Raw genomic sequence first — 24,363 nt, 5'->3', positions numbered from 1 at the left:
GGGGAGACTAAAAGTGAATAGAACTTAAAGTGGAAGTATACTTTTTATAATTTTTCTTTTTAAAACTTTGTGAAATTATTTCAGATACATATTTTAGTGTTGAGGCAGATTAGTATGTAGCCACCAAAAAAGTATTGTGTACAATCTGGGGCAGTCACAAAATCGTGTATTTTATGTTACAATAAAGGCTTCCTCTGAAGGGACAATATTGAGTTCTGTTTTTTTTTTCCATCGAGGTGGTGAGGGAGGGTGGCTTTGATAAGGAAATATTTGCGATCATCAGTGTGACTGTGAAAAACGGAACTGGTGGCCTCAGAGAGTGTGTCCTAGCTTTGATGGCAGAGGGGGCATTTCTTACCTTCCTGTTCATATGATGTTTTAAAAATTAGAGTGATCGTCTGTACCTCCTAGCCTTCTGATTCCACACTGTTCCCATTACAAAGCTTACCCTTAAATTTCAAGCACATTTCGAGTTGCCTTCTCTGAGCTGGGCATTGTGAGTGGGAGGAGAAATTGTTCTGCCCTCAAGAGGATCGTGGCCCAGGAAAGATGACAAACATAACCAAACATGATAGGAGATTGGCTTGCGCTGCAATAAAGCTGTCCTGAGGCCGTAAGGGAATACAAGAGAACATGGAAGAAGGGCACCAGTTAGCTTGAGCTGACCCCTAAAGAACACATGGGAGTTAGGAGAGGCGCTCAGGCGGAGAGAGCAGCGCAGGCAGAGGCTGGAGATGCAGGAGGGCCAGATACGGCCGGATAGAGGGTGACGTCTGTTTCTCAGCTCAGGCCTGCATCACAATCTCCTGGAAAACTGGCTAAAGTGCAGATCGCTGGGCGACTCTCCAGAGTGTCCCAGCCAGTAGGCCTAGGGTTGAGCCTCAGAATTTGCATTTTTTTTTAAATTTATTTATTTTGAGAGAGAGTGAGCAAGAAAGGAGCAGAGAGAGGGGGAGAGAGAGGATCCAAAGCGGGCTCTGTACTGACAGCAGAGAGCCCTTTGGGGGCTCAAACTCAGGAACCATGAGATCATGGCCTGAGCTGAAATCAGACATTGAACCTCCTGAGCCACCCACATGCCCCAGAATTTGCATTTCTAACAAGTTGTCAGGTGATACGGGGGCAAGGACCACACTTCGAGAACTGTGGCCAGTGATGAAGCCTAGTGTGCCAGGCTAAGAGTTTAAACTTCACCTGAGCATGATGGCAAGTGAAACCTTACCAGACTTCAAGCAAAGGAATGGCCAGAGTCTCATTTTAGGAAATACTATAGCGACACTGTGTATGATGGATTGAAGGGAGGCAAAAGAGGAAGGCAGGGATCCGGGGAGGCTGTTTCAACAGTGTGGGTCAGAGGAGAGGAGGTTCTAGATGAGGATACCACAGCAGTGGCCCTGAGGCCTACTATGCAGACATTGTGACCAATGCTGGAGAGCAGGATTGGAGTCTAGAGTAATTCCAGGTCTCTGGCTTGGGAAGTAATTGATAGAGATGCTCCTCAGTGAGATGGGGAGGGGAAGATGTGGGAGAGGAGCAGGTTGGGAGGAAGATTGAGTACAAATCCGGATACGTTGGAATGTCCAAGGAGACGTGGGTGTGCAGCTTAAGAATGATCAGGGCTAAGAGATACGGAGGAGGGGAGGGGGGCGGGACAGAGAGGCAGGCTCTGAAACAGAAAACTTCGAATCTCTCCTCAAAAGAACGGACTTCATTTGCAAGGGAAGTTCAAGCTTAAGGGTGCTCTCTGAAACCTTGGAGGTTGTGAAAGGCAAGTGGCAGGAGAATGATAGCTTTATTGGAGGTAGAGGTTGAGCTGGGCTAGCGAGTATGCTAGAGAAAGATGGGGAAAGAGACAGCCGGGAGGAGCTCTCTCGGGGTCAGAACAAATCTCAAACACTGGCCGTGAAACTGTCCCTTCAAAGAAACCTGAATTTGATTGGATCAGTTTGTGGAGCCATTTCTTCCCCCAAAGCATTGTTGGAAAATATATAGCAATTAGCCAACAATTCGTGTAGCTTAACAGCTGGGTGTGGTCAGGGAAAGAGACAGGTGAAAATCACTGTCATGCTAGGGTTACTGGGCATACTCAAGTCTGCACCCCCTGAATGAGCAATAGCAGAGGCTTTGCACTGTAGGGAGGTGGGGGGGTGGGAAGTATATGGACTCACTAAAATGATCAGCCACTCACTACCCAAATAACAATAACAAGACAAGCCCTGGAAAATTCACAAATATATGGAAGTTAAACAATATACTCCTAACCAACTGAAAAAGAATAAAGTTGAAGTAGTCACATGTCACAGTAAGTCAAAACTTAGTACAAAGCAACAATAATCAACCTAGTGTGATACTGGCATAAGGATAGATGTATGGATCCATAGAATAGAATTCAGAGTCCAGAAGGAAACCCATGTGTCCATGGTCAACTGATTTTTCACAGGAGTGCCAAAACCATGCAATGGGGAAAGAATAGTCTTTTCAACAAGTGGTGCTGGGACAACTGGATAGCCACATGCAAAAGAATAAAGTTGGGGGGGGTTGGAGAGGGACACCTGGGTGGCTCAGTCAGTTGAGTGTCCGACTTTGGGTCAGGTTGTGATCTCACAGTTGGGAAGTTCGAGCCCTGCATCGGGCTGCTGCTGTCAGCCTGTCAGCCTGTCAGCGTGGAGCCCGCTTTGTATCCTTCTGTCCTCCTCTCTCTCTGCCCCTCTCCTGAGCATGCACGTGGGCGTACTCTTTCTCTCAAAAAAATAAAAAACATTAAAAAAAAAAAAGAATAAAGTTGGAGCCTTATGTTACATCACATACAAAAATTAAAATGGATCAAAGACCTAAATGTAAGAGATAAAACTATAAAAATCTTAGAAGAAACCATAGAAAACTTCATGACATTGGATTTGGCAATGACTTCTTGGGCATGACACCACAGGCAACACAAGATAAATTGGACCTCATCGGGGTGTCTGGGTGGCTCAGTCGGTTAAGCGTCCGACTTTGGCTCAGGTCATGATCTCATAGTTGGTTGGTTGGGTCCTTCATTGGGCTCCACCCTGGTGCAAAGTCTGCTTGGGATTCTCGCTCTCTCCTCCCTGTCTGCCCCAACCCCATTCGTGCTCTCTCTCTCACTCAAAATAAATAAATAAATAAATAAATAAACTTAAAAAAAAAAAAAGTAGACCTCATCAAAACAAAAACCTTTGTGCATCAAAGGACACTGTTAGAGTGAATAGACAACCCACAGATTGGGAGAAAATATGTGCAAATTATATGTCTGATAAGGGATTAATATCCAGAATATATAAAGAATTCCTACAAGTCAACAACAATTTAAAAAAAAATTTAATGTTTACTTATTTTTGAGGGAAAGAGAGAGCACAAGCCGGGGAGGGGCAGAGAGAGGGAGACAGAGAATCCAGAGCAGGCTCCAGGCTCTGAGCTGTCAGCACAGAGCCCGATGCAGGGCTAGACCTCACGAACTGCAAGATCATGACTCGAGCCAAAGTCAGACGCTTAACCGACTGAGCCACCCAGGTGCCCCATTTTTAAATGGAAAGGATGTGAGTAGACATTTCTCTAAAGATATACAGGTGGACAATAAGTACACAAGAAATGCTCAGTCGTTAGAAATGCAAATCATGGGGTACCTGGGGGCTTAGTTAAGCATCTGACTCTTGATTTCGGCTCAGGTCATGATCTCACCGTTTGTGAGTTGGAGCCCCGAGTTGAGCTCTATGCTGACAGCCCGGAGTCTGGAGCTTGCTTCAGATTCTATGTCTCCATCTCTCTCTGCCCCTCCCCGCTTGCTCTCTGTATCTCTCCCAAAATAAATAAAAAGAAACTTAAAAAATTTTTTCTAAAAAAAAAAATGCAAATCACATCTACAATGAAATACTTCTTACCCATTAGATTGGCTGTTATCAAAACAAAACAAAAAAAACAACTTGTAGGGGATGCGGAAAAATTGGAACCCATGTGCGTTGCAGGTAGGCATGTAAAATAGCAGCTGCTGTGAAAATACCATGGAGATTCCTCAAAAAGTTAAACACGTGATCCAGCACTTCTGGGTATATACTCAAAAGAATTGAAAGCGGGGCTCAAACAGATATTTGTGCACCCATGTTCGTAGCAGCGTTATTCACAAAAGCCAAAAGGTGAAAACAACACAACTGTCCATCGGTGGGTGAATGGGTAAACTAAATGTGGTCTAGACATACAAGGGAATATCATTCAGCTTTAAAAAGGAAGGAAATTCTGACACATGCCACAACATGGGTGAATCTTGAAGACATTATGCTGAATGGATAAGACAGACATAAAAGGACAGACATTGTATGGATGCCCCTATGTTAGCTACCTGCAGTAGTCGAATTCATGAAGACAGAAAATAGAATCATGGTCATCAGAGGCTGGGGAGAGGAGGAATGGGGAGTTAGTGTTTCATGAGTCACACTTCAGTGTAGGAAGAAGAAAAAGTTCTGGAAATGGATGGTGGTGATGGTTGCACGATGGTGTGAGTGTACTTAATGCCACTGAAGTGGATACCTGATCGGGTTAAAATGGTAAATCTTAGGCATATTTTACCACAAGAAAAAACAAATCAAAGACCTAAATGTAAGAGCTAATTTTATGAAAGTATTGGAAGAAAACATAGGAGTAAATCTTCATGACCTTGGACTTGACGATGGGTCCCTAGATATGACACCAAAAGCACAAGCAACAAAAGAAAAAGTAGACAATTAGACTTCATCAAAATTTAAAATTTGTGTGCTTCAAAGGACACTATCAAGAAAATGAAGAGACAACCCACAGAATGGAAGAATCCATTTGCAAATCATCTATCTGACAGGGGACTTGACTGCAAAATATATAAAGAACTCTTACAGCTTAATAATAAAAAGACAAATAGCCCAGTAAAAAATGGGTAAAGGATCTGAAAAGACATTTCTCCATAGAAGTGTATAAATGGCCAATAGATACATGAAAAGATGCTTGGTCATTGGTCATCGGGGACCATGCAAATTAAAACAGACTCAAGTCACTTCACACCCCACTACGATAGCTGTGATCAAAAAGTTGGGTGATAACAAGTGTTTGCAAGGATGTAGAGAATTTGAAACCCTCATATACTGCTGGTGGGGATGTAAAATGGCGCAGCCACTATGGAAACCAGTTTAACAGTTCCTTACACAGTTAAACAGAGCTACTATGCAACCCAGCTATTCTGTTCATTGGAATGCAGTAAATCCCTTGCATTCATCACATTTTTATGCAAGAAAATAAAAACATATATCCACAGAAAAACTTGTACACAAATATCCGTAATAGTGTTACACATAGTAGCCAAAGAACGGAAATGACCCCAAATGCCCATCAACTGATGAACGAATAAGTAAATGTAGGGTGGCATATCCATACCATGAAATACATTTGGCAATAAAAAGAAATGAACTACTGCTACACGGTATGACGTGGAAGAACCTTGAAAACATGCTAAGTGAAAGGAGCCAACACAAAAGACCACGTGTTCTGATTCCATTTATATGAAATGTCCAGAACAGACAAATCTATATGGAGAGCAACTAGATTTGTGGTTGCTTATGCCAGGGGTGGAGATTCCTCAAAATTTATTAGATTTATTTCTCTACCACCTTTGTGAGGGAAAGCTGGTAGATCTTTGTGGACATGGTTTCTGGACTGGGAGAAAAAAAAAATGTTTTTTTAACAGTTCTCCAGCTTGAACCTGCTCTCCAGGGGTGCGCCCTTCTCCCAACTCAAGCTGCTTCCTGAACTCTTTCCCACACTCAGCTTTCTCTTCCTTCACCTGCAGGAGTTTGAAGACAGCAGAAGTTTGAAGTCTCCCGCGGTAGCTTCCTCCCACCTGCCAGCTTGGGCTTGGGCCCTTAGGCAAGCTGCCCCTTTAAGAGCACCCCCCCCCCAGCTCCTCCCTCAGGCGTGTGACCGGATTTCCCCATCAGGGCCCTTCCCTTTAAAGCCACGGCTCCATCTTTCTGACTGGCTGTGTACAGAGACCCAAGTACCCACCGCCGAGGGGGCCCTGGGTGCTGAGAGTCTGCGCAAGTGGGCTATGACAGGTGCACGTGGGACATGGAACCACTTCCCCGGGGCTTAGGAGGGGCCCGGAGCGGGGACAGGGTGGATCCTGGGATGCAGCAGAGCCACCCAGGAGTGGGCAGGACATGTCACTGAGCAGCCGCTGTGTGCCAGACACTGTGTCAAACCCTGTCTATATCTTCTGTGAAGCTGTTATTATTCCCATTTTACAGACAGGGGAACGGAGCCCAGAGCAGCTGGCTGACTTACCCAGGGCCCTACGGCTAACCAAGTGTCAGAGCCAGGGTCCGACCTCAGGTCAGTGTGACTCCAAGGCCTTGATGTTGTCTCCTCTGCATCACCTGCCTGAAGGGTCCTGGCTTCTTCCCAGACTTCCTTTTTCCTGGGTTTCTTGTGCGGTAGAGTGGGCTTAAGGCGAGGGAGAAATGGGTTATCCTCTCCTCCCCCCCAGGACCAGAACTTGGGTCCCTTCCTCCTCCCAGGAGCTGCTTGGAGATGCTGCTGCTGCTGCTGCTGCTGTTCCTTCTCTTGCTGCTGCTGCTGCCACTGCTGGCCGTGCTCTGGCAGCGGCAGCCCCAAGATGCCAGGCTGTCCTGGCTTGCTGGTCTCCAGCATCGTGTGGCAGCAGGGACCCTGTGCTGGGCAGCCGCCTGGCAGCAGCGGAGACTAGAACAGAGTACACTGCACGCGGGCCAGAGCCAGCAGCAGGCCCTGAAGTGGTGTCTGCAGGAAGCCCAGGGGCCCCGCGGTCCCCTCAGGGGGAACACAGGTGTGTTTCCAAGGGGCTGGGGAGGTGGCCCCAAACAGATAGAAACCCCACAGGATAGTCAGATTTCAGAACCCAAGGATTCCCTCTCACCTTCTACCGCCAGCACAGAGGGGCCCAACGCAAAGACCCTACCCAGGCTCAGGATTGTTCAAGATGAATTTTCCATTCCTGGGCCCCAGTAGCCCCGCTCAGCCTAAGCCTATGCTGGGTTCCTTATTAAGGGTCTCACCCATCTTGCCTGAAACTCTTGGGAAACTGTGGCTTCAGGACGAGTTTATGATGTCTTTGGGGCTACAGATATAAGCACCTTCCGGAACCATCTCCCACTGACCAAGGCCAGCCAGGCCCAGGAGGAAGAACATGAGGGGCAGCTCTCGCCTCCTACCTCAACCCAGTACTACGGGGAGGCCTCTCTGCAGGTAAACTGAGAAGGCTGGAGCCTAGCCCCATTAGAGACCCCTACTTGCAGCCAAACCCTCCCAGTAGGGTGGGCAAAGAACCCCCAAACTGGGGGCTCAGGGACTGGCTCAGGCCCAGGGCCAACACCCTCTTCTTGTCTCCCTCCAGGCCACCTTGCTGGGTCTGGCAGCCCTAAACAAGGCCTATCCAGAAGTGCTGGCTCCGGGAGGCACCGCCTGTGTGACCCCTACGTCCCCCTGGCCCTGCCCTCTCCCCTGGCCTTGGCGTGCCTTGGGCCAGGTTAGCGCCCCTGGAGCCAAGCGCCCTGGGGCCCTGCTGCTGAAGGCACTGAGGTCCCCAGGGCTGCGGGCACTGGAAGGTGGGACGGCAGCCGAACTCCTGGACGTCTTTGTGGGCCTGGAGGCGGATGGCGAAGAGCTAGCTGAGACAATAGCTGCCGGGAACCCAGGGGTGCCTCTCCCCAGACGGGCAGCTGAGTTGCGGGAGGCCCTAGAGCAGGGGCCCCGAGGACTGGCCCGTCGGCTCTGGCCGAAGCTACAGGTGGTGGTGACTCTGGACGCAGGAGGCCAGGCCGAGGCTGTGGCTGCCCTGGAGGCATTGTGGTGCCAAGGGCTAGCCTTCTTCTCCCCGGCTTACTCTGCCTCTGGAGGTCAGCAGGACTCAAGGCTAGTGAGCTGGGGCAGGGGGCAGAGGTCACACGGCTAGCTGCCAAACACTGAGCCCTACCTAATCGTTTAATCCCCCCAACACCAACAGCTCCGTTACACACATGCAGAAACTGAGGCTCATAGAGGTTAAGAGACTTGCACAAATTCACACAGCGCCAGCATTTGGTGCCAAGTCTGCCACCCCCCGAACCACCGCCTCCTCCCAACTGGGGCCTCAGAGGTGGCACACTGAGCCTGGGGGAGCCAGGAAGGAGGGGTGGGAGGGCAGCAGTGGGAACAGCTGCTCAGAGAACTGGGGCCTGGGGGCCCGGGGGAGGGGCTACTGCCTAGCAGAAAGCAAGGGCACCGGCCACTGAAGGGCTGCTTGCTCCCCACAGGGGTGGTGGGCCTGAACCTGTGGCCAGAGCAGCCCCGCGGGCTCTACCTTCTGCCCCCTGGAGCTCCTTTTATTGAGCTGCTCCCAGTCAACAAAGGAGCCCAGGAAGAGGCTGCCTCTACCGTCCTGCTGGCCGAGGCCCAGAAGGGCAAGGAGTATGAGCTGGTGCTGACCGACCACATCAGCCTTACCAGGTGATCGCCTGCCCACCCCTCTGGGACCCTATCGAAGGCCAGGGATATGAGCGAATGGGCCCCTGGGGCTGACCTCGCCCCCCACTCCTCCACCTGTCAGGTGCTGCCTGGGTGATGTGGTACAGGTGGTTGGTGCCTACAATCGGTGTCCAGTCGTCAGGTTCGTCTGCAGGTACGTGACCCCCTGGGGAGCTGAGGGGCCGTCCTTGTGCCCTAGGCTCCTCTGTCTCCTTCCTCCTCCCCAGGCTGGGCCAGGCCCTGAGTGTGAGAGGAGAAGACATTCGAGAGGATGTGTTCTCTGAGGCCCTGGGCAGGGCTGTCGGGCAGTGGCCAGGGGCGAAACTGTTAGACCACAGCTGTGTGGAGAGCAGCATTCTGGGTAAGCTTCTCCATCAGCTCCTGCCCCCCATTCTTGAGTTGGCTGCCCCCCATGCCATTCCATGCGGATGGAAGAACTTTAGAAAAGAGGTCAGAAGACTTGGCCTCTTTGGTTGCTCCTAACACAAGTCCTAGCTCACTCAGGTCTAACTCCCATCCCTCCTGCTGCAGTCTCTCCCCCTTTCCCTTCCCGGCCTGCTTCATATTTACGATTTGGTTTGGGGTTCCTCTCCATTTACCCTCCTCTCTACCAAGGGATCCCTCTTCTCCCATGAACGTCAGAGTAAGGTGGAACAGGTAGGAGCACCGGCATTGGCGTTGGGAGCTGCCCTGTTGACAAAAGTGTGTGAACATGGCGGTTTGTCTGCAGATTCCTCCGAGGGCTCGGCTCCCCACTATGAGGTGTTTGTGGCGCTGAGGGGCCTGAGAAACCTGTCAGAGGAAAATCGAGACAAGGTAAACAAGACAGGGATAGGACAGGACGGGACTGCGTGTCTCCTTTACCCTGCATGACTCCAGGTGCCCTGGGCGCAGTGGAGTGATGGGGAGGAGGGGGGCGGGGAGGAGAGCTTCCCTGAGGCTCTGGGAAGGGAGAGATGAATTCCCACAGACACATATGGACACATGAAACACCTACCACACATACCCTGGGCACCATCAGGCATCCCTCATCCACATGCCACACAGCTACACACCAGCCTCACTCAGGCCGTTCTGTTTCCAGCTTGACCACTGCCTTCAGGAAGTCTCTCCCCGCTACAAGTCCTTGCGGTTCTGGGGCAGCGTGGGCCCTGCCAGAGTCCACCTGGTGGGGCAAGGGGCCTTCAGAGAACTCCGGGTGGCCCTTGCAGCCTGCCCTTCATCCCCCTATCCTCCTGAGATGCCCCGGGTCCTGAGGCACAGGCACCTGGCCCAGTGTCTGCAGAAAAGGGTGGTGTCCTGAGCTGAGAGGCCTGCCTACTGCCCCATCCCCCTCATAGGCCACTTGGTACATTCCTCTGTGGCCTCTCTGGATGGGAAGTCTTGGCCAGGGTCTTCAACTCTGTGTCATGGGACAGTTGCTCATCAGAACCCCAGGCCTGAGGGAGGTCTAAGCTGTTCAGCCCGTTCTGAGGAGCCCACGTCAACTGGCCCCTGCAGTGCCCTCCCTGAAGTCCCGTGGCGCCCTCTGTGGGACACTGCTAGAGTTCCCACATACTGCCGATGTCTCCTGTGTCTCCAGGCCCAGTCATTGGGCAGGCTGGACGTGTTAACCGTTAATGTTCCCCAGGAGCAACCCTCAGTCAATGAGAGACAGAAGTCAGAGAAAGAGACCTCAGCGTCACTGTCCCTGAGTACAATTCTCAAGTGTCTTCTGCACCGGTTGCCCGTAGTGGTAACCCTCTGATTAACACAATTCTTACTGGTTTTCCTTCCACCCTGCCCATCCCCATGTTTTCATGTGCTTTGTAGGATTACCTCCCAAATAAACCACTTGCACCCAGATTCTGGACTCAGGGTCTGCTTATGGCGAAACTGTAGTAGTCTCATTCATCCTGCTCTTGCTGCAGGCTGGCTTCCCCCACCTTCAGCTCTGGACACCAAGGCTTTCCCCCCACGCTCCACTCCAGGTTGGGGTAGGTCCTGGGGACCCCTACCATGGCCTAGGTCAACCCAGAAGACCCAGAGCCCACTCCTCCTCCCTCTCTCCACTCCAAGCTTACTGTAAATGGGGAAGGACTGCTCCTCAACTTAGCTGGCTTAGCACAGGTGCCTGTCTGGCCCAATACCCACAAATCACCTCCATGGGCAGGGGCTATACTACAAGTCAGGAAGTATCACAACAGGAAGCAATCTCAGAGACCATTTGGGTCAACTGCCCATCTTAGCAGTGGGGAAACTGAGGCTTCCTGAGGCTGTGAGGCTTGCCCAAGGCCCCACAAGCTCCTCTTAAGTAACACAGTCCCTGTTCCTGATCAGTTGCCAAGTCACCAGTTCTACCTCTGAATTACTGCTGGATCCCATGCCACATCCAGGCCACCCAACCCCCCATCAACCCCACAACTTCTTCCTGCTAAAACTCTCCTGTGTCTCCACAGTGGCCACAGGATTCAGACCAATCAGCTTAGCCTGCAAGACCCTTTGACCCACCCTGGCCCTCACTTACCTGTCCAGCCACCTCTCCCCTGAGAAGGGAGCCACAGCTATGATGACCACACCCTACTATCCTGCATGAGCTAAGCACTGTCACCTCCAGGTCTCTGCTCAAGCTGTGCCTTCTGTGGAATGCCTCCTCCCCAATCTTAGCTGATGGAAATCTACTTGGCATGCAAGGCCTTTTTGGGGTCCTTTCTCCCACGAAGCTATAATTATGCTAGGTTGCCTCCCCACCTGGACTTTGGAGCTCCTGGAAAATTGGGCCACGTCTGATGCACACTGTCCCTCCAGTGCTGTGCAGGGCCTGGCTGAGAGCAGGTGCATAATGGACATGCCCTGAATAAAAGAGACTCTGGCTTGGAGATGGAGCGGTCCTCCCCGCCCCGGGTCGTTCACTCTCTCCTATGGTGGTATTGGGACTCCATCCCCTACTCCAGGCCACCTGAACAGGAGGGAAACTGGGCAGGTCCAAGAACAACACCAGGTTTGGCTGTTTCCTCCCCCTACCCAGGTTGAGTTTCCAAGCTTTTCCCCCTTGGAGGTTCGTAGAAGGGGCAGAGGGAAGGAGAGAACTGGGGGAAGGGAGAGGTGTAAGAAGACTTTTCCATTAAGGAAGAGGGCCATGGAGCCTGACAGACCCCAGGGACAGCAACAAGGAGCTAGGCCTGCAGCCTAGCTGCCCTCCCCCCACCCCATATACCATGTGGAGAGTGGGTCTCACAGCTGCCTTCTCTCCTGCCCTAATTAGCAGTTGCCCCCCCCACCCGCCCCAAACACACATACATTGTCCCAGGCCAGGGCCCCAGCCAGGGCCTCTTTTGTGCTCCCAGATTCCTGGGTGCAAGGTGGCCTCATTAATGCCCGGAGACCGCCCCATCTCCAGGGAGCAGGCAGACAGACAAGGGGGGGACCCTGGGCACAGTGATCGAACTCCCGCTTCTGAGAGCCTTGGCGGCCATTCTTTGGGCCCAACCTGGAGACGGCTGCCCTGTGGGAGGCTAATCTTAGACTTGCCTTTGTCTGGCCCCAGAGCAGACGCAAGTACCCGTCTGTCCTGCACCACCTCAGAGCACTATAAACCCCAGGCCCTTGATCAGTGGTCACAGTCAACGGCCTCAAAGTTCCTGGCTATTTGGACCACTGCAGACAACACCTTTCTTGGCTACCCCACTCTGAGCTCCAGACGCCATGAACCCTCCCTCTACAAAGGTAAAGATACCTGGGGATGGAGGGGTAACTCATCATCCCAGGGGGGCAATGAGACTGCTTGCTCAGGGGGCTGGAAAGAAGTCTGAGATGTCTCTACTCTTGGTCTTTTCCCGGGGGGGGGGGGGGGGGGGGAGGGGGGGGGGGCGGGGGGGGGGGGGGGGGGGGGGGGGGGGGGGCTCTGAGGCAGGGGACTGGGTGGGGCCTTGGAGGAGGGTCGGCCTCTGCTAGCATGGGACTGTGCCCAGCTCCTGAGAGCTCATGTATCAGGTGCTGTTTGCAGTCTCTCATGTCCTCCTCCTGGCAGCCTGCACTATAGGAATTACTTAACCCGTTTACAAGTGAGGAAGTTGTGCCCCTAAGAGGGTAGGAAACTGGTGCAGAAGCCACAGAATACAGTTTCCCCTGTGAGGGAGCAGGCAGACAAGACAACCTGGATCCTGCCGGTCCTTGACTGCACCCCAGTCCTTGGTTTGCCCATGTTGGGACTATACTGGGTCTGTTTCCCTGAGTGAACAAACTTCCGGTGCAGACTCACACACCCTGTTTTCAGGTGGAGTGGTAAGCGCTCTAATGGGGGTAACGAGAGACTTAAGGGTACCCAGAAAAGAGGGAATCACTCTGCCCAGGAGTCTCAAAGGGCTTCCTGGAGGAGATGGTGTGCTGGGGCTTGAGAGATGAGTAGGTAAAAGAGCCAGAGAGGAGCCCTCCAATACCGTCTTGCAGACAGAGGCCGGGAAACTAGGGGACGCAGAGTGTTAGGACCGCAGGAGGGAGGGGGCGCAGAACCAACTGGGCGGGGCCTGGGCCTGGGGGCTGAAGGTGGGCGCGGCGGGAAACCCTCCGCCCCCCCGCCCTCCCCCCACCCCAGCGCCTGGCCTCGCGTCTCCCTAGGTCCCCTGGGCCGCCGTGACGCTGCTGCTGCTGCTTTTGCTACCGCCCGCGCTCCTGTCGCCGGGAGCGGCAGCGCAGCCCCTGCCCGACTGTTGCCGCCAGAAGACGTGCTCCTGCCGCCTCTACGAGCTGCTGCACGGCGCGGGCAACCACGCGGCCGGCATCCTCACGCTGGGCAAGCGGCGGCCGGGACCCCCTGGCCTCCAGGGCCGGCTGCAGCGCCTCCTGCAGGCCAGCGGCAACCACGCAGCCGGCATCCTGACCATGGGCCGCCGCGCAGGCGCAGAGCCAGCGCCGCGCCCCTGCCCCGGGCGTAGATGTCCCGCCCTGGCCGCTCCCTCTGCGGCGCCTGGGGGACGGTCTGGAGTCTGAGCCGTTGCTCTGGCCGGGTTCTGGCCCTGCCCTCTCCTCGCTGCCCGCCGGGTGTCAGCCCTCAGAAAAAGGGCAATAAAGACGAGTCTCTGTTAGTGAAGCTGGTCTCTGTTCCTTTGCTGTCGCATCCCGTCCTGCAGGGGGCGTGAGAGTCTGTAAAGAGCCCGAGGGCCTGGCAGCCCGGCCCTGGAGCACCTCAGCTCTGGCTGGTAGAACACAAAACACAGAGCAAGGAACTGTGCTAGGCCCAGTAGTACGGAGAGAAACGCACGTGTGCACGCTTGGAGGGGGAAAAGGGGGGGGGGCAGACTCATCTCTCAATGCTCTCTCCTCGTCATTCTGTATCTCGACCTTTACAGGCAGACAGGGATGGGAGGTAGCTAGGAATGTTGCACAGAGGAGCGGAGTCTGGCTGGAAAGGGAGAGGAGCCAAGCTTGCCCAAAAGACCGAGAATTTGAGATTCAACATGAATTTTCCCGAGTGGCTGCAGCACGGGGTTGACGGTGTGGGGCGCGGGGAGACGCTGGAGGGGAGGTTCTTCGGTTCCTGCAGCCTGGACTGTGAAGGCTTTATACTTCATTCTGTAGGTACCTGGGAGTCAGGAGTTCTTAATCAGAAATGGGGCAAGATTTTCCTGCAACTTTAGCCGAATGCACCCCCCCACCCCCAATTCATATGTTGAAGTCCTAACCCCAGCACTTCATAATATGACCTTATATAGAAACAGTAGATATAATTAAGATGAGGTCATACTGGAGTAGAGTGGACCTCTAATCCAATGTGACCAGTGTCCTCATAAAAAGGGGGAATGTGGACTTACAGAAACACACACAGGGGGAACCCATGTGAACATGAAGACAGAGGTGGAGTGATGTATCTACAAGCCAAGGAACACCAAAGATTGTCAGCAACCCACCAGAAGCTAGAAGAGAGGAATGGAACAGATTCTCCCTCACAGCCTTCAGAAGGAACCAGCCCTGCCTTCTCTTGATCTTGGACTTCTAGCCTCCAGAACTGAGACATAAATTTCTGTTGTTTAAGCCAGTTTGTGGTACTTTGCTATAGTAGCCCTAGGAAACTAATATAACATCCAGAAGTAGAGACACAGAAGGATGTGGGACTTTTAAGCAATCTAACATTCCAGATAATGCCCAGGTCACACTTGGGGATGAGGAGCACTGGTGAGGGCCTGAGATGACCACCAGCCTATCTTCCCATTCTCACTGGCTTTAGCTGCTTTGTTCTGGAAAGCAGCCACCCTAAGCCACCACCCTCAGCTGCCCCCCACACCCCCGCCTGGTGATTTTCTGCTTTGGTAGTGAAAAAGTCCGATGTCTGGTCTCACCTGGGTCCTTCTTGCTGCTGCACTGGTTCCCTCTTGGAGAAGATGGAGCTCAAAGACCACCAATACACCTTTAAAGATTTGTAAACTGACTCTGCCTAACTTGAAACTATCTTTCTCAGCCCCGAACTTGCCTCCAGCCTCTCTTCCACTTGAATGGCAGCCGAGAGAAGGAAGGTTAAATCAAGACTACAGGAAGAGAGAGACAATTGCTCTCCAGCACACTTATTGTGTACCAAAAACATGCATTATGCTATTAAATTCTCACGACCGCATGAGGTGAAAATTATTAGCTCAATTTTACAGATAAGGAAAGGGAGGCTTGACGAGGCTAAATCACACAATCAGTGAGTAGCAAAGCTGGGATTCTACCCCATGGACTCCAAAGCTCTTTTCATCCACCAGGCTGCACTCAGAGACAGAGCTCGCCAAGGTTCCCTACCAAACTGGGGCGCGAGTGAGGGTTAAGCTATTCTAGAAGTTCATTTCCAGCCGTCCCGTCGACCCACCACCGGCCAAACGAATCTCTTTAACCTTGCTATCACACTTTGGAGCGCAGGGAACTGAAATATCCCAATTCCAGCAGGCGGCACTGTGAACCAAACACCAACCGCAGCGTGGGCGGCGCGCGGGGAAACCCGTAGGGCGGAGCCACAAGGAGTCGCCTGGGAACCACGCGTGGGGGCGTGGTCACCCCGGAAAGGGGAGTGTCTGCCAACCAAGCCCCGCCCCACCTCCGTGGTCTCTCCTCCAGGTGGGCGTGTCCCGAAATCTCTCTGGGAGAGACACGCGTGGGCCGCTCCCCCCTGGGAGGAGCAACGCGGAGAAGGGTGAGGGTGTCGCTGGCGGCCCCTCCCCGTACCGGCCACGTGGCGGGTGCGGGCCGAGCCCGGGGGAAAGAACTTGGCCCGTGGGGAGGTGGGGGGACAGAGGCGGCGCCAAGCCTAGCCGAGAGCTGCAAGGTTCGGAACCGAGAGGCAGCGGCGGCGGCGGCGCTGAGAGGAGGGGAGGAGGCAGGCGGGCGCATGGGGCGCCCCGGCTCCGCCGGCAGCGCGCCCCCTCCGGCCCCGCCGCGCTGAACGCCCCCCAGCGCCGCGCCTCGAACCCCCGCCCCGAGGCCATGCCGGTCATGAAGGGGTTGCTGGCCCCGCAAAACACCTTTCTGGACACCATTGCCACCCGCTTCGACGGCACTCGTGAGTGGGGCGAGGCTGGGGCTGGGTGTTGGAGCTGGGGTCAAGTCGGCTTCGGCGCCGGCGCCGGGTCTCCTGGATATGGTGACACCCGAGGCGGGGAGAGTGGACTTGACGGTCTAGGAACTCCCGAAGTCGCCGGGAAAGGAACAGGACTGGCAGTGCCCTGTGAGGGGAGGCGAGGAAAGGGCTAAGAGTGCAGGGGGCTAAGACTGGGAGTGTGACTGAGTCAGGAAATGCTCTTTGTGCCGCAAAACGAAGGAGGGGGCCGTGGGAGCCTCCCGCTGCGGGGCAGAGCTCTGCTGGGGACGTATGGGGGGTATCCGAGACGCAGAGGTGGGACGAAGCGGTCAGGCGCTCTGGAGTCTACTTCCAGAAGGCTCCAGCATCTCCTTCCCCAGGAAAAAAAAAAAAAGAAAGAAAAAAGAAAGAAAAGATCAGACTTAGGCAGCACCTTGCTTGGATTAAGGTCACGCGCCCCCAAATCTTGGCGCGTCTGCATCTGAGGGAGGTGAGGCAGGAGGAGGGGGTGGTCCGTGTGACGGAGGGAACTCTCTGCTCACCCACCCCCAGCTTGGATTCCAGGTTCAGCACCTTGGACAGCCACATTCCTCCTTCTCTGCCACTTCTCCCGCCTTTCCCTTTTCCTACTTTGGAGCTGAGAGATCTCCCCCTGCCCCCTTGGGGTACCCTAGCCAGTATCTGGAAGGTAGGGGGAGCGGTACCCGCGGGCGGAAACCGAGCCGCCGGGGCCTTAGCCGCCTCCCCACTCTCCCCCCACAGACACCTCCCTTGTTTCCATAGCTCCCATCACCCGGGCAACGGGCCCTGGGATGGAAGAGGGAGGCTGCTGCCCAGGGCCCAAAGCCTCCCAGGCACCTTCAGCCCCCATCAGCCACTCCACCCCCAGACAGTCACCCCTCTTAGCTCCCAGTACTGGTTGTGTCTCAGGCCCCTTCCCTCAGTGGAGACTCTGCCCCTGGATGGCCCACAGAGCCCCTCTTCGACCTCCACCCATTGGAGCCATAGGGAGCCAGCTCACGTTCTGCTGCTGGGGTTGCTGGACTAAACTTCAGCGCCCAATCCGGTCAGACTTTGAGCACTGGGACAGACCCCCTGAAATTACCTAAAGAGATGCTAAAAAGAGGACCTTTCCTGGAAGGCAGAGAATGAGGACACTACTCATCACTGTCTCTCTCCCCCAACAAAGGAGATTTGTGAGTTTGGATAATCTCCATCTTTTGGTTTCCTATCAATACAATGGGTGTGATATCACCAGAATCTCTGCCCTGTCCACTCTCTAATAGGATGACAGGGTAGCAGCTATGCATGTGTCTTGCAGGCTGTGGGAATGTGGCGGGCGGTGGGGGGTGGGGTGTGTGTGGGGGTATTGTCGTACCTTGTCAGTGTAGCACTTAGTGAATGCTAGGATCTGTTTTCCCCAGGTAACTCATGTAACTCTCACGACAACCATGTGAACAAGATATATTATCCCCCACTTTGCAGATACGAAAGCTGAGGCACAGAAGAGAGTTCATTAACTTGTCCAAGGTTACGGTTGGAAAGCGGCAGGGGTGTGGTGCTGGAGCCCATGCTCTTACTACTATAGGTCCTCTGTATAAGCTCACCAGCCTGAATGCAGGCAGAAGGACTGCATGACCTTCTCCAACCCCCCAGTGATCCCTGTGCCAGTTCCGGGCCACCCTTACGTCCTTGTCCTTTTGTTCTATCTCTTCGCACTCTCATTTCAGAATATCCCAAAGGGGACCCAGGAATCAAATGAAGCCTGGGAAGCTTCTGGCTCTGACTTCTGACCACAGCCTGGGGGAGGTACTTACCCACCTTGAAGCTAAGCTCCCCTCCTGGCCTTGACCTAACCTTGACCTCTTCTTCCCACAGACAGCAACTTCCTGCTGGCCAACGCACAGGGCCCACGGGGCTTTCCCATTGTGTACTGCTCTGACGGATTCTGTGAGCTCACAGGCTACGGCCGTACCGAGGTCATGCAGAAAACCTGCAGCTGCCGCTTCCTCTATGGTCCGGAGACCAGCGAGCCAGCACTGCAGAGGCTGCACAAGGCCCTGGAGGGCCATCAGGAGCACCGGGCTGAAATCTGCTTCTATCGAAAGGATGGTAAGGAGGCCTGGCCTGCCCTGCAGCCCCGCAGCCCTGCCTAGGTGCCTTACCCAGAATTTGCCTGGCATGGCAGAAGTCTGGGTGCTGGTCCGCCCACTGCCACAGGCTGACTAGGTGATGCCAAGTACATCCCTGATCCTCTCGAGGACTTTGTTCTCCCATCTGGAAGGGAAGGAGTCAGCTAACATAATCTCTGGGGTTCTTTCCAGATCTAAACCTTTGCCAAGCCCTTTGACTATGCTCAGGAACCATGGGAGGTTAAGGGGAAAGGGGTGCCATGGACTGCTCACCCTCCCATTCCACCTCTCCACATCTATAGGCTCAGCCTTTTGGTGCCTCTTGGACATGATGCCCATCAAGAATGAGATGGGAGAGGTCGTGCTTTTCCTCTTTTCCTTCAAGGACATCACTCAGAGTGGAGGCCCAGGACTTGGCCCCTCAGGAGGCCATGGTGACAGTAATCATGGTAACGGCAGGCCTGGGGAGGAGGCATTAATGGTCAGAGGTCCTTGCTGAAGGTCACACAAGACCTCTCCCTACCGGGCCTCACGGGATGCGCCCCCATTTATCTTGCACCCTTCTTCCCAACAGAAAACTCGGGCGGTTTTGGTAGGAGGGGAGCCAGCTCAAGACTTCGATCTGCCAGGAGGCAGAGCCGTACTGTCCTACACCGGCTGACTGGCCATTTTGGCCGCCGGGGCCAGGGAGGCATGAAAACCAATAATGTGAGTCCTGTCTGCACCCCAACGTCTCCCAGCTGTGATTCTGAGACAGCCTTGCTACTGTCTCCCCGTCTCCCTGCCTATCTGATTTCCCTCCCGTGGCTTATTCCTCTGTCCACCCGTTGCTCATGTATGACTCTCTGCTGTGTCCCATCATGTCCCCTCACATCTTCCAACCCCATTTCCCTTGCTTCCTTCTGATTGACGTTACTCTACTATGATGATGTCATAAGGGCAGGGATCTAGCAGCAATTATATCACCTACCTCTGGATGATAGAGTTACCTATGCAGGGGAGGAGTGAAATCACAAGCTGTGGTCCTAGGGAGAGAGCCCCCAGTGGGGTCCTGCTGTCTAGCCCTAGGACCCTGATAAAGCCTTGGGATCAATTGTCCAACCCTCTGAGTTGTTTTGAGGGCTACAGGGAATGGGGTGCGCCGTGCCAGCCTCCCCTCATCTCTGGGATATCCCTGTCCCCCACAGGGCCCCCAAATACCAAGAGAAACTTAAGGGAGATGTTAGTGACCCCTCAAGCTAAGGCGTGTGCCTGATTTGTCATAATCTCCCTCTCAAGTAGGGGGAAGGCCCATCCCCTCTCAAAACATGATTGATCAACAGGGGGCCTGAGCAGTTGCTTGGCAGAGGTAGGAAGTGTTAGGTGACAGCCCCTGACCCTCTCCCCTGCACCTTCTATCTCCTGTCGTGGTCATGCCTGCAGCACCCACTCCCCCCTTCCCCATCCGCTGCCTCTCCCTTCCCCAAGCCTCGGCTCCTCTTTCCCTTAAATGTCCCCAACCGCCACCCCTCTCCCCCTAGAACGTGTTTGAGCCAAAGCCATCAGTGCCCGAGTACAAGGTGGCCTCCGTGGGGGGGTCCCGCTGCCTCCTCCTCCACTACAGCGTCCCCAAGGCCGTGTGGGACGGCCTCATCCTCCTCGCCACCTTCTACGTTGCGGTCACCGTTCCCTACAATGTCTGCTTCTTGGGCGATGATGACACCCCCATCACTTCCCGACACACCCTTGTCAGCGACATCGCCGTGGAGATGCTCTTCATCCTGGGTTAGACCTTCTGCCCCACATACCCTGGTGGATGGGCTGGAGGGACCCACTCCTCCAACCTTTGCTCGATCCTGGGCCTGCAGTACCCAGGCATTCAGAGCCCAACCATTTCTGGGTCTTTAAGTCCTAATGGTCCATGTGCCCTGACCTCTGACCCCTTCAGCCTTCAACCTTTAGACCACTCCTCCCTGGAGACCAGCCAGAAGCCCGAGCTCTCTTCCTCTTCCCTGCCCCCACCTCCATTCTGGGCCTCAGGCTTGTTCCCAGCTTACTCATTTCCTTGGCCCCTCGGCCTGAGTTTCTGGGCACAAAGCCCCCTAGTAACCAACAGCCTCTTGCACCCCCAGATATCATCCTGAACTTCCGCACCACCTATGTGTCCCAGTCCGGCCAGGTGGTCTCTGCTCCTCGTTCCATCGGTCTTCACTACCTGGCCACCTGGTTCTTTGTTGACCTTATTGCTGCTCTGCCTTTTGACCTGCTTTATGTCTTCAACATCACCGTGGTGAGTGACCCCCAGGCCACCCTGCAGCCCAGCCTCCCAAATTAGCCCAGCATCTCCTATGAAGGCACCGACCCCAACTCAGACTCAGTCCTTCCCATCCATCCATCTGCATGTAGTTGTCAGGCACCTGCCGTGGGCTGCTCAGAAGGAGCTGGGAGGGTCTGCGCTCTCGGGGAGCTCAGCTCACAATCACTGAGGGAAGCTGAGACAAATGAAAAGCTAACTAGGGCTACCAAGGCGGCATTGGTCTGATGCCAAATGAGTGGTACTTTTCACATTTTTATTTAACAAACAACCGATGAGCATTTAGCTGTCTGCAAAGCACTGTGTGGAGCATGGTCACGGTGGGGAAAAGGGACAAGGATTCAGCCTCCAGGCAGCTAAGCTGGTGAGGGGGCAGGACTGGTGGAGGGGACAGCAGGAACAGAAGAGGTGAATGGAGAGGAAGATGGGGCCCAGGTGTTGCTGGCAGCTGGGCAGGAGCTAGCCGACCTTGGAGTTCCAGGCAGGAAAGTGGGCATGCGTACAAATGATCTGAAATCTAGCCAGCACCTGGGAGGCCAAAGCACTGCAGTTGGAAAAAGGCCAGGGGTGGTCTGGGAAGGATTCCTGCAGGAGACAGAGCAGAGCTAGACCCTTGACAGAGAGCAGGATTTGGCTGGCAGAAGATGGGGAGAGAGCATCTGGGGGGAGCGTTGTAAGCCAAGACAAGGAGGCAGAGGCTGTGGGGTGGATTTGGAGGCAGACAGTGCCAGGTCCTGGGCCCTCTCAGCTCCCCGGGGACTGCCCGGAGGTGCCCTGAGTGGTCAGCTCTGCACCCAGCCAGAAGATAGCAGGTGCTCTCGAGTCCAGGGTGAGGGAGTCCCACCCTGTGTCCCCAGACCCCCTTGGCTGTTGGGTGGGGAGGTGGAGAGCAGTTTCCCTGTGCGCTCCTCTCTCTGCCACACTCAGCTATAGTGGGAAACCACCTACACGCAGCCGGATTTAACTAGCCGCCAACGGGCTGTGGGCCTCTTCTCCTGGCTGGGTACACGTGTGTGCACACTCCCACACACGTGCATGTGTGTATGTCTGCCCTGAGGCTCCGGCCACTCCGAGCAGAGCTCCCCACCCCTCCCTGTGACTGCACTCTCCCATCCCGTGCCCACCAGGCTGTGTCAGCCAGCCGGACAGCTGTCCTGGGGAGAGCTACAGAGAATCCCCTGTCTCTCCTCCCAGGCAGTCCCCCTCCTCTGATACCTTAAGGAGCATCTTACATTTACTAAGTCCTTTCGCCCACATCATCACATAGAAGCCTCACAGTAACCCTTCAGGGCAGATTCTCTTTTTCAGAGGTAGATGCAAAGGCTCAGAGAGGTTAAGTGACTTGCCGCAGGTCACACAGCTAGCAGCGGCAGGCAGGAGATTGGAACCAGGCCTCCAGACTCCTAGTCTATGCCTCTTTCTAACGTACCACCCCGGTTCTCAGGAACCCCATGCACCCAACTCGATGATGTGGCAGAAGGCGGGAGGAGGAGCAGTGTGGGGCTGGAGGGAGACAGAGCAAAGATAGAGGATGAGTAGGCACTGGCAGAGCTGTGGACTTGAAGGAGCCAGGCCTGGGACACTCTGGTCCAAGGAGAAGGAGAGGAGGGCCCCAAGGTAGTGGGGCTCAGAGGCAGGTGACTAGGAGAAGCTCTGAAGGACTCAAGTTTGGAAGCAGAAGCTCTGGGAGCTGGAGGCAGGCGTTAAGCCCTGGAGACGGTCCATGTGGAGGAAGCAGGGCCACCTCCTTTCCAGCTCCTTCACCTAAAATTAGAGAAAAGGACAGGAGGTGGCTCAGGAGCCGTGCCGGGCCAGGGCTGTGGGGGATGCTGTCGGAGGCTTCTGAGAGGGCCTTCATACCAAGTTCCCCCGGCGCTGCCCCAGAGCCCCCAGCCCTAGCTTCCAAGCTGCCCCCTCCCAGAGTAGTGAGAGGATAAGTTTCCGTACCTGCTCCTCGTCTCCAAGCTTTGGAGGGCTAATTGAAGCACTGGTGACCACAATGACAACAGTCGTGGTGGTAATATTAGCTAACACAGGATGCTTACGAGGTGCCACCAGCTCCATAACCCCCACCTAAGCCCCACAATGGCTAAGACCTTGAAACCCAGGCTCCTTCACTTTCTGCTCTCCTTGCCCCAGCACTTCGGTATGCGCCTCTCATCAGCAGCTCACCCACCATGGCCATGGCCCCTAACCTCCCCCTGTCCCCAAGCCTCTTGCCTGTTCGCGCCTTACCTTGCTACTCTGTGGGTTGAGGACGGCTCCCATCACAACTGCTGTCATCGCCAACAACCAGCTCTTGTCCGCAGCTGGTTGTGCCCAAGACTTTGAGGGCTTCAAGCAGGGGCCAGAGATCATTGTGTCTGTTCCCCTGCCTCTGAGCCTTAGTTTACTCATCTGCAAACTGGAACAATGATGGTAACTGAACTGAAGGCATGAGTGTGTCATGAGGATCGTAAGTGCTTAGCCCAGAGCCTGACACACATATAGTAAGTACTTACATAAGTAAGCAAGTACACATAGTAAGTGTTAGCCTTTATTGGTTTTAGTATTATTCTCTCCTGGCCACATTCCCTGGTCACTTTCTCAGGACAGCAGGGACGGTTTCCCCTGCTGCAGCTTCCCCTGGCTCCAGGGCATCTGGGAGGGGACGCAGGGGCTCCGAGGAGGCGGAGGCGGGCCTGCTCCCAGCCTCCCCCACCACACTCCTGCAGACATCGCTGGTGCACCTTCTGAAGACGGTGCGGCTGCTGCGGCTGCTGCGGCTGCTGCAGAAGCTGGAGCGATACTCACAGTGCAGCGCCGTGGTCCTCACACTACTCATGTCCGTCTTCGCGCTCCTCGCCCACTGGATGGCCTGCATCTGGTACGTCATCGGGCGCCGGGAGATGGAGGCCAATGACCCGCTGCTTTGGGACATCGGTGAGCCACCGACCCCAGGCTTTCGTTGACATCCGTCCACCTGCCCTGTCCACTCAGGCCCCCGGGCTGATGCCTCCTCTGGCACCACACCCACCACCTTCTTCCCTCTGGGTCAGGCACGGGGGTACTGAAGTGAAGACCAGGGGTCTGCCTGGGCAGACCTCACAGCCTAGCAGGGGAGCAAGACCGGTGACAGGCAATCAAAGCAGTACAGGAAACACTCTCATGGTCAGGAGGGTGTTTGGGGCAGAGGTAGTGCTCCTTCTCCCCCCGACCCTTTCAGTGGCTCTCCACTGCCCTCAAAATAAAGTCCACACTCAAAAAAAAAAAAAAAAAAGTCCCCACTCAATCCACACCCTGCATAGCTCTGCTGCCTTCTCTCTCCCCACTTGGTTTCCCTTTCTTCCCTGTGCCCTGTGCTGCAGCCACGCTGGCCTCCTTCCAGCTCCCCGGGATGCACTGCTTTCTCACAACGGCCTTGAACCTGTTTTCCTCTCGGGAATCTTCTCCCTTTGTCTTCCCTCCCTTCTTCCCCTAGGTGACTTTTCTATTCCTTGCAATCACCACTAAGCTAACTCTCCCTAACTCATTATGGCTCCTAGGACGCCCCGTACTTCCCTTTTCGTAGCTCACTGCCCACCTGTCATTTATTTCATGTGTCTTTCCCCTCCAGACGGTAGGTTCCATCAGGGCAGGGAGAATGGTGGGGTCAAGTGCCAGCACCCTGTACACAGGGGTGCTCAGTAAACTGTTAGAGTGAGGAGGGTCCCCCCAAACATTCAGGAGCTTAGGAAGTTTGCAGCTGTAACCAGTTCACTGTGGGGAGTCCCAGGCCCAGACCACTGGGGACATTTTCTGTCCCTGCGGGTGCAAACCTCCCCTCGCCTCTGTAAATACTTGCCCAAGGTCAAGCGCAGGCAGCTCAGGGAAGGCCAGCTCTCCACTGCCTGGGCCGCCGCTCCTTGCCTCCCTCC

The 24,363-nt window shown here is 54.5% G+C and overlaps 3 protein-coding genes across 6 annotated transcripts in view; all 3 read left to right on the top strand.

Annotated features, from left to right (window-relative positions):
* Positions 1-5,993: 5,993 nt before the first annotated feature.
* On the top strand, positions 5,994-10,433 carry GHDC (GH3 domain containing). Of its 4 annotated transcripts, none has more exons than XM_049636072.1 (10): positions 5,994-6,092; positions 6,285-6,369; positions 6,555-6,841; positions 7,139-7,260; positions 7,409-7,910; positions 8,307-8,499; positions 8,600-8,671; positions 8,745-8,878; positions 9,248-9,333; positions 9,602-10,433. In XM_049636072.1, exons 3-10 carry the CDS (start codon positions 6,568-6,570, stop codon positions 9,818-9,820), a joined length of 1,602 nt encoding a protein of 533 aa, XP_049492029.1. In that variant the 5' UTR covers positions 5,994-6,092; positions 6,285-6,369; positions 6,555-6,567; the 3' UTR covers positions 9,821-10,433. The 4 variants fall into 4 exon arrangements, with proteins under 4 accessions (XP_049492029.1, XP_049492028.1, XP_049492027.1 ...); XM_049636071.1 differs by having other exon boundaries at positions 6,524-6,841; XM_049636070.1 differs by having other exon boundaries at positions 5,994-6,369; positions 6,524-6,841.
* Positions 10,434-12,201: 1,768 nt separating this feature from the next.
* On the top strand, positions 12,202-13,577 carry HCRT (hypocretin neuropeptide precursor). Its single transcript, XM_049638179.1, has 2 exons — positions 12,202-12,222; positions 13,114-13,577. The coding sequence occupies exons 1-2, from the start codon at positions 12,202-12,204 to the stop codon at positions 13,483-13,485; spliced, it is 393 nt and encodes a 130-aa protein (XP_049494136.1). The 3' UTR covers positions 13,486-13,577.
* Positions 13,578-15,785: 2,208 nt separating this feature from the next.
* Positions 15,786-24,363, top strand: part of KCNH4 (potassium voltage-gated channel subfamily H member 4) — a 16,394-nt gene continuing 7,816 nt past the window's right edge. The window contains exons 1-7 of the mRNA XM_049638178.1: positions 15,786-16,024; positions 17,921-18,154; positions 18,477-18,623; positions 18,749-18,882; positions 19,695-19,938; positions 20,286-20,443; positions 23,182-23,413. Of these exons, the coding sequence (XP_049494135.1) occupies positions 15,949-16,024; positions 17,921-18,154; positions 18,477-18,623; positions 18,749-18,882; positions 19,695-19,938; positions 20,286-20,443; positions 23,182-23,413 (1,225 nt within the window). The 5' untranslated portion in view covers positions 15,786-15,948. The remainder of the gene's footprint in view (positions 16,025-17,920; positions 18,155-18,476; positions 18,624-18,748; positions 18,883-19,694; positions 19,939-20,285; positions 20,444-23,181; positions 23,414-24,363) is intronic.

Source organism: Panthera uncia, chromosome E1 (genome assembly GCF_023721935.1).
Source record: "Panthera uncia isolate 11264 chromosome E1, Puncia_PCG_1.0, whole genome shotgun sequence".
Classification (NCBI taxonomy): domain Eukaryota; kingdom Metazoa; phylum Chordata; class Mammalia; order Carnivora; family Felidae; genus Panthera; species Panthera uncia.
This window is presented reverse-complemented; position numbering and strand designations above follow the sequence as displayed.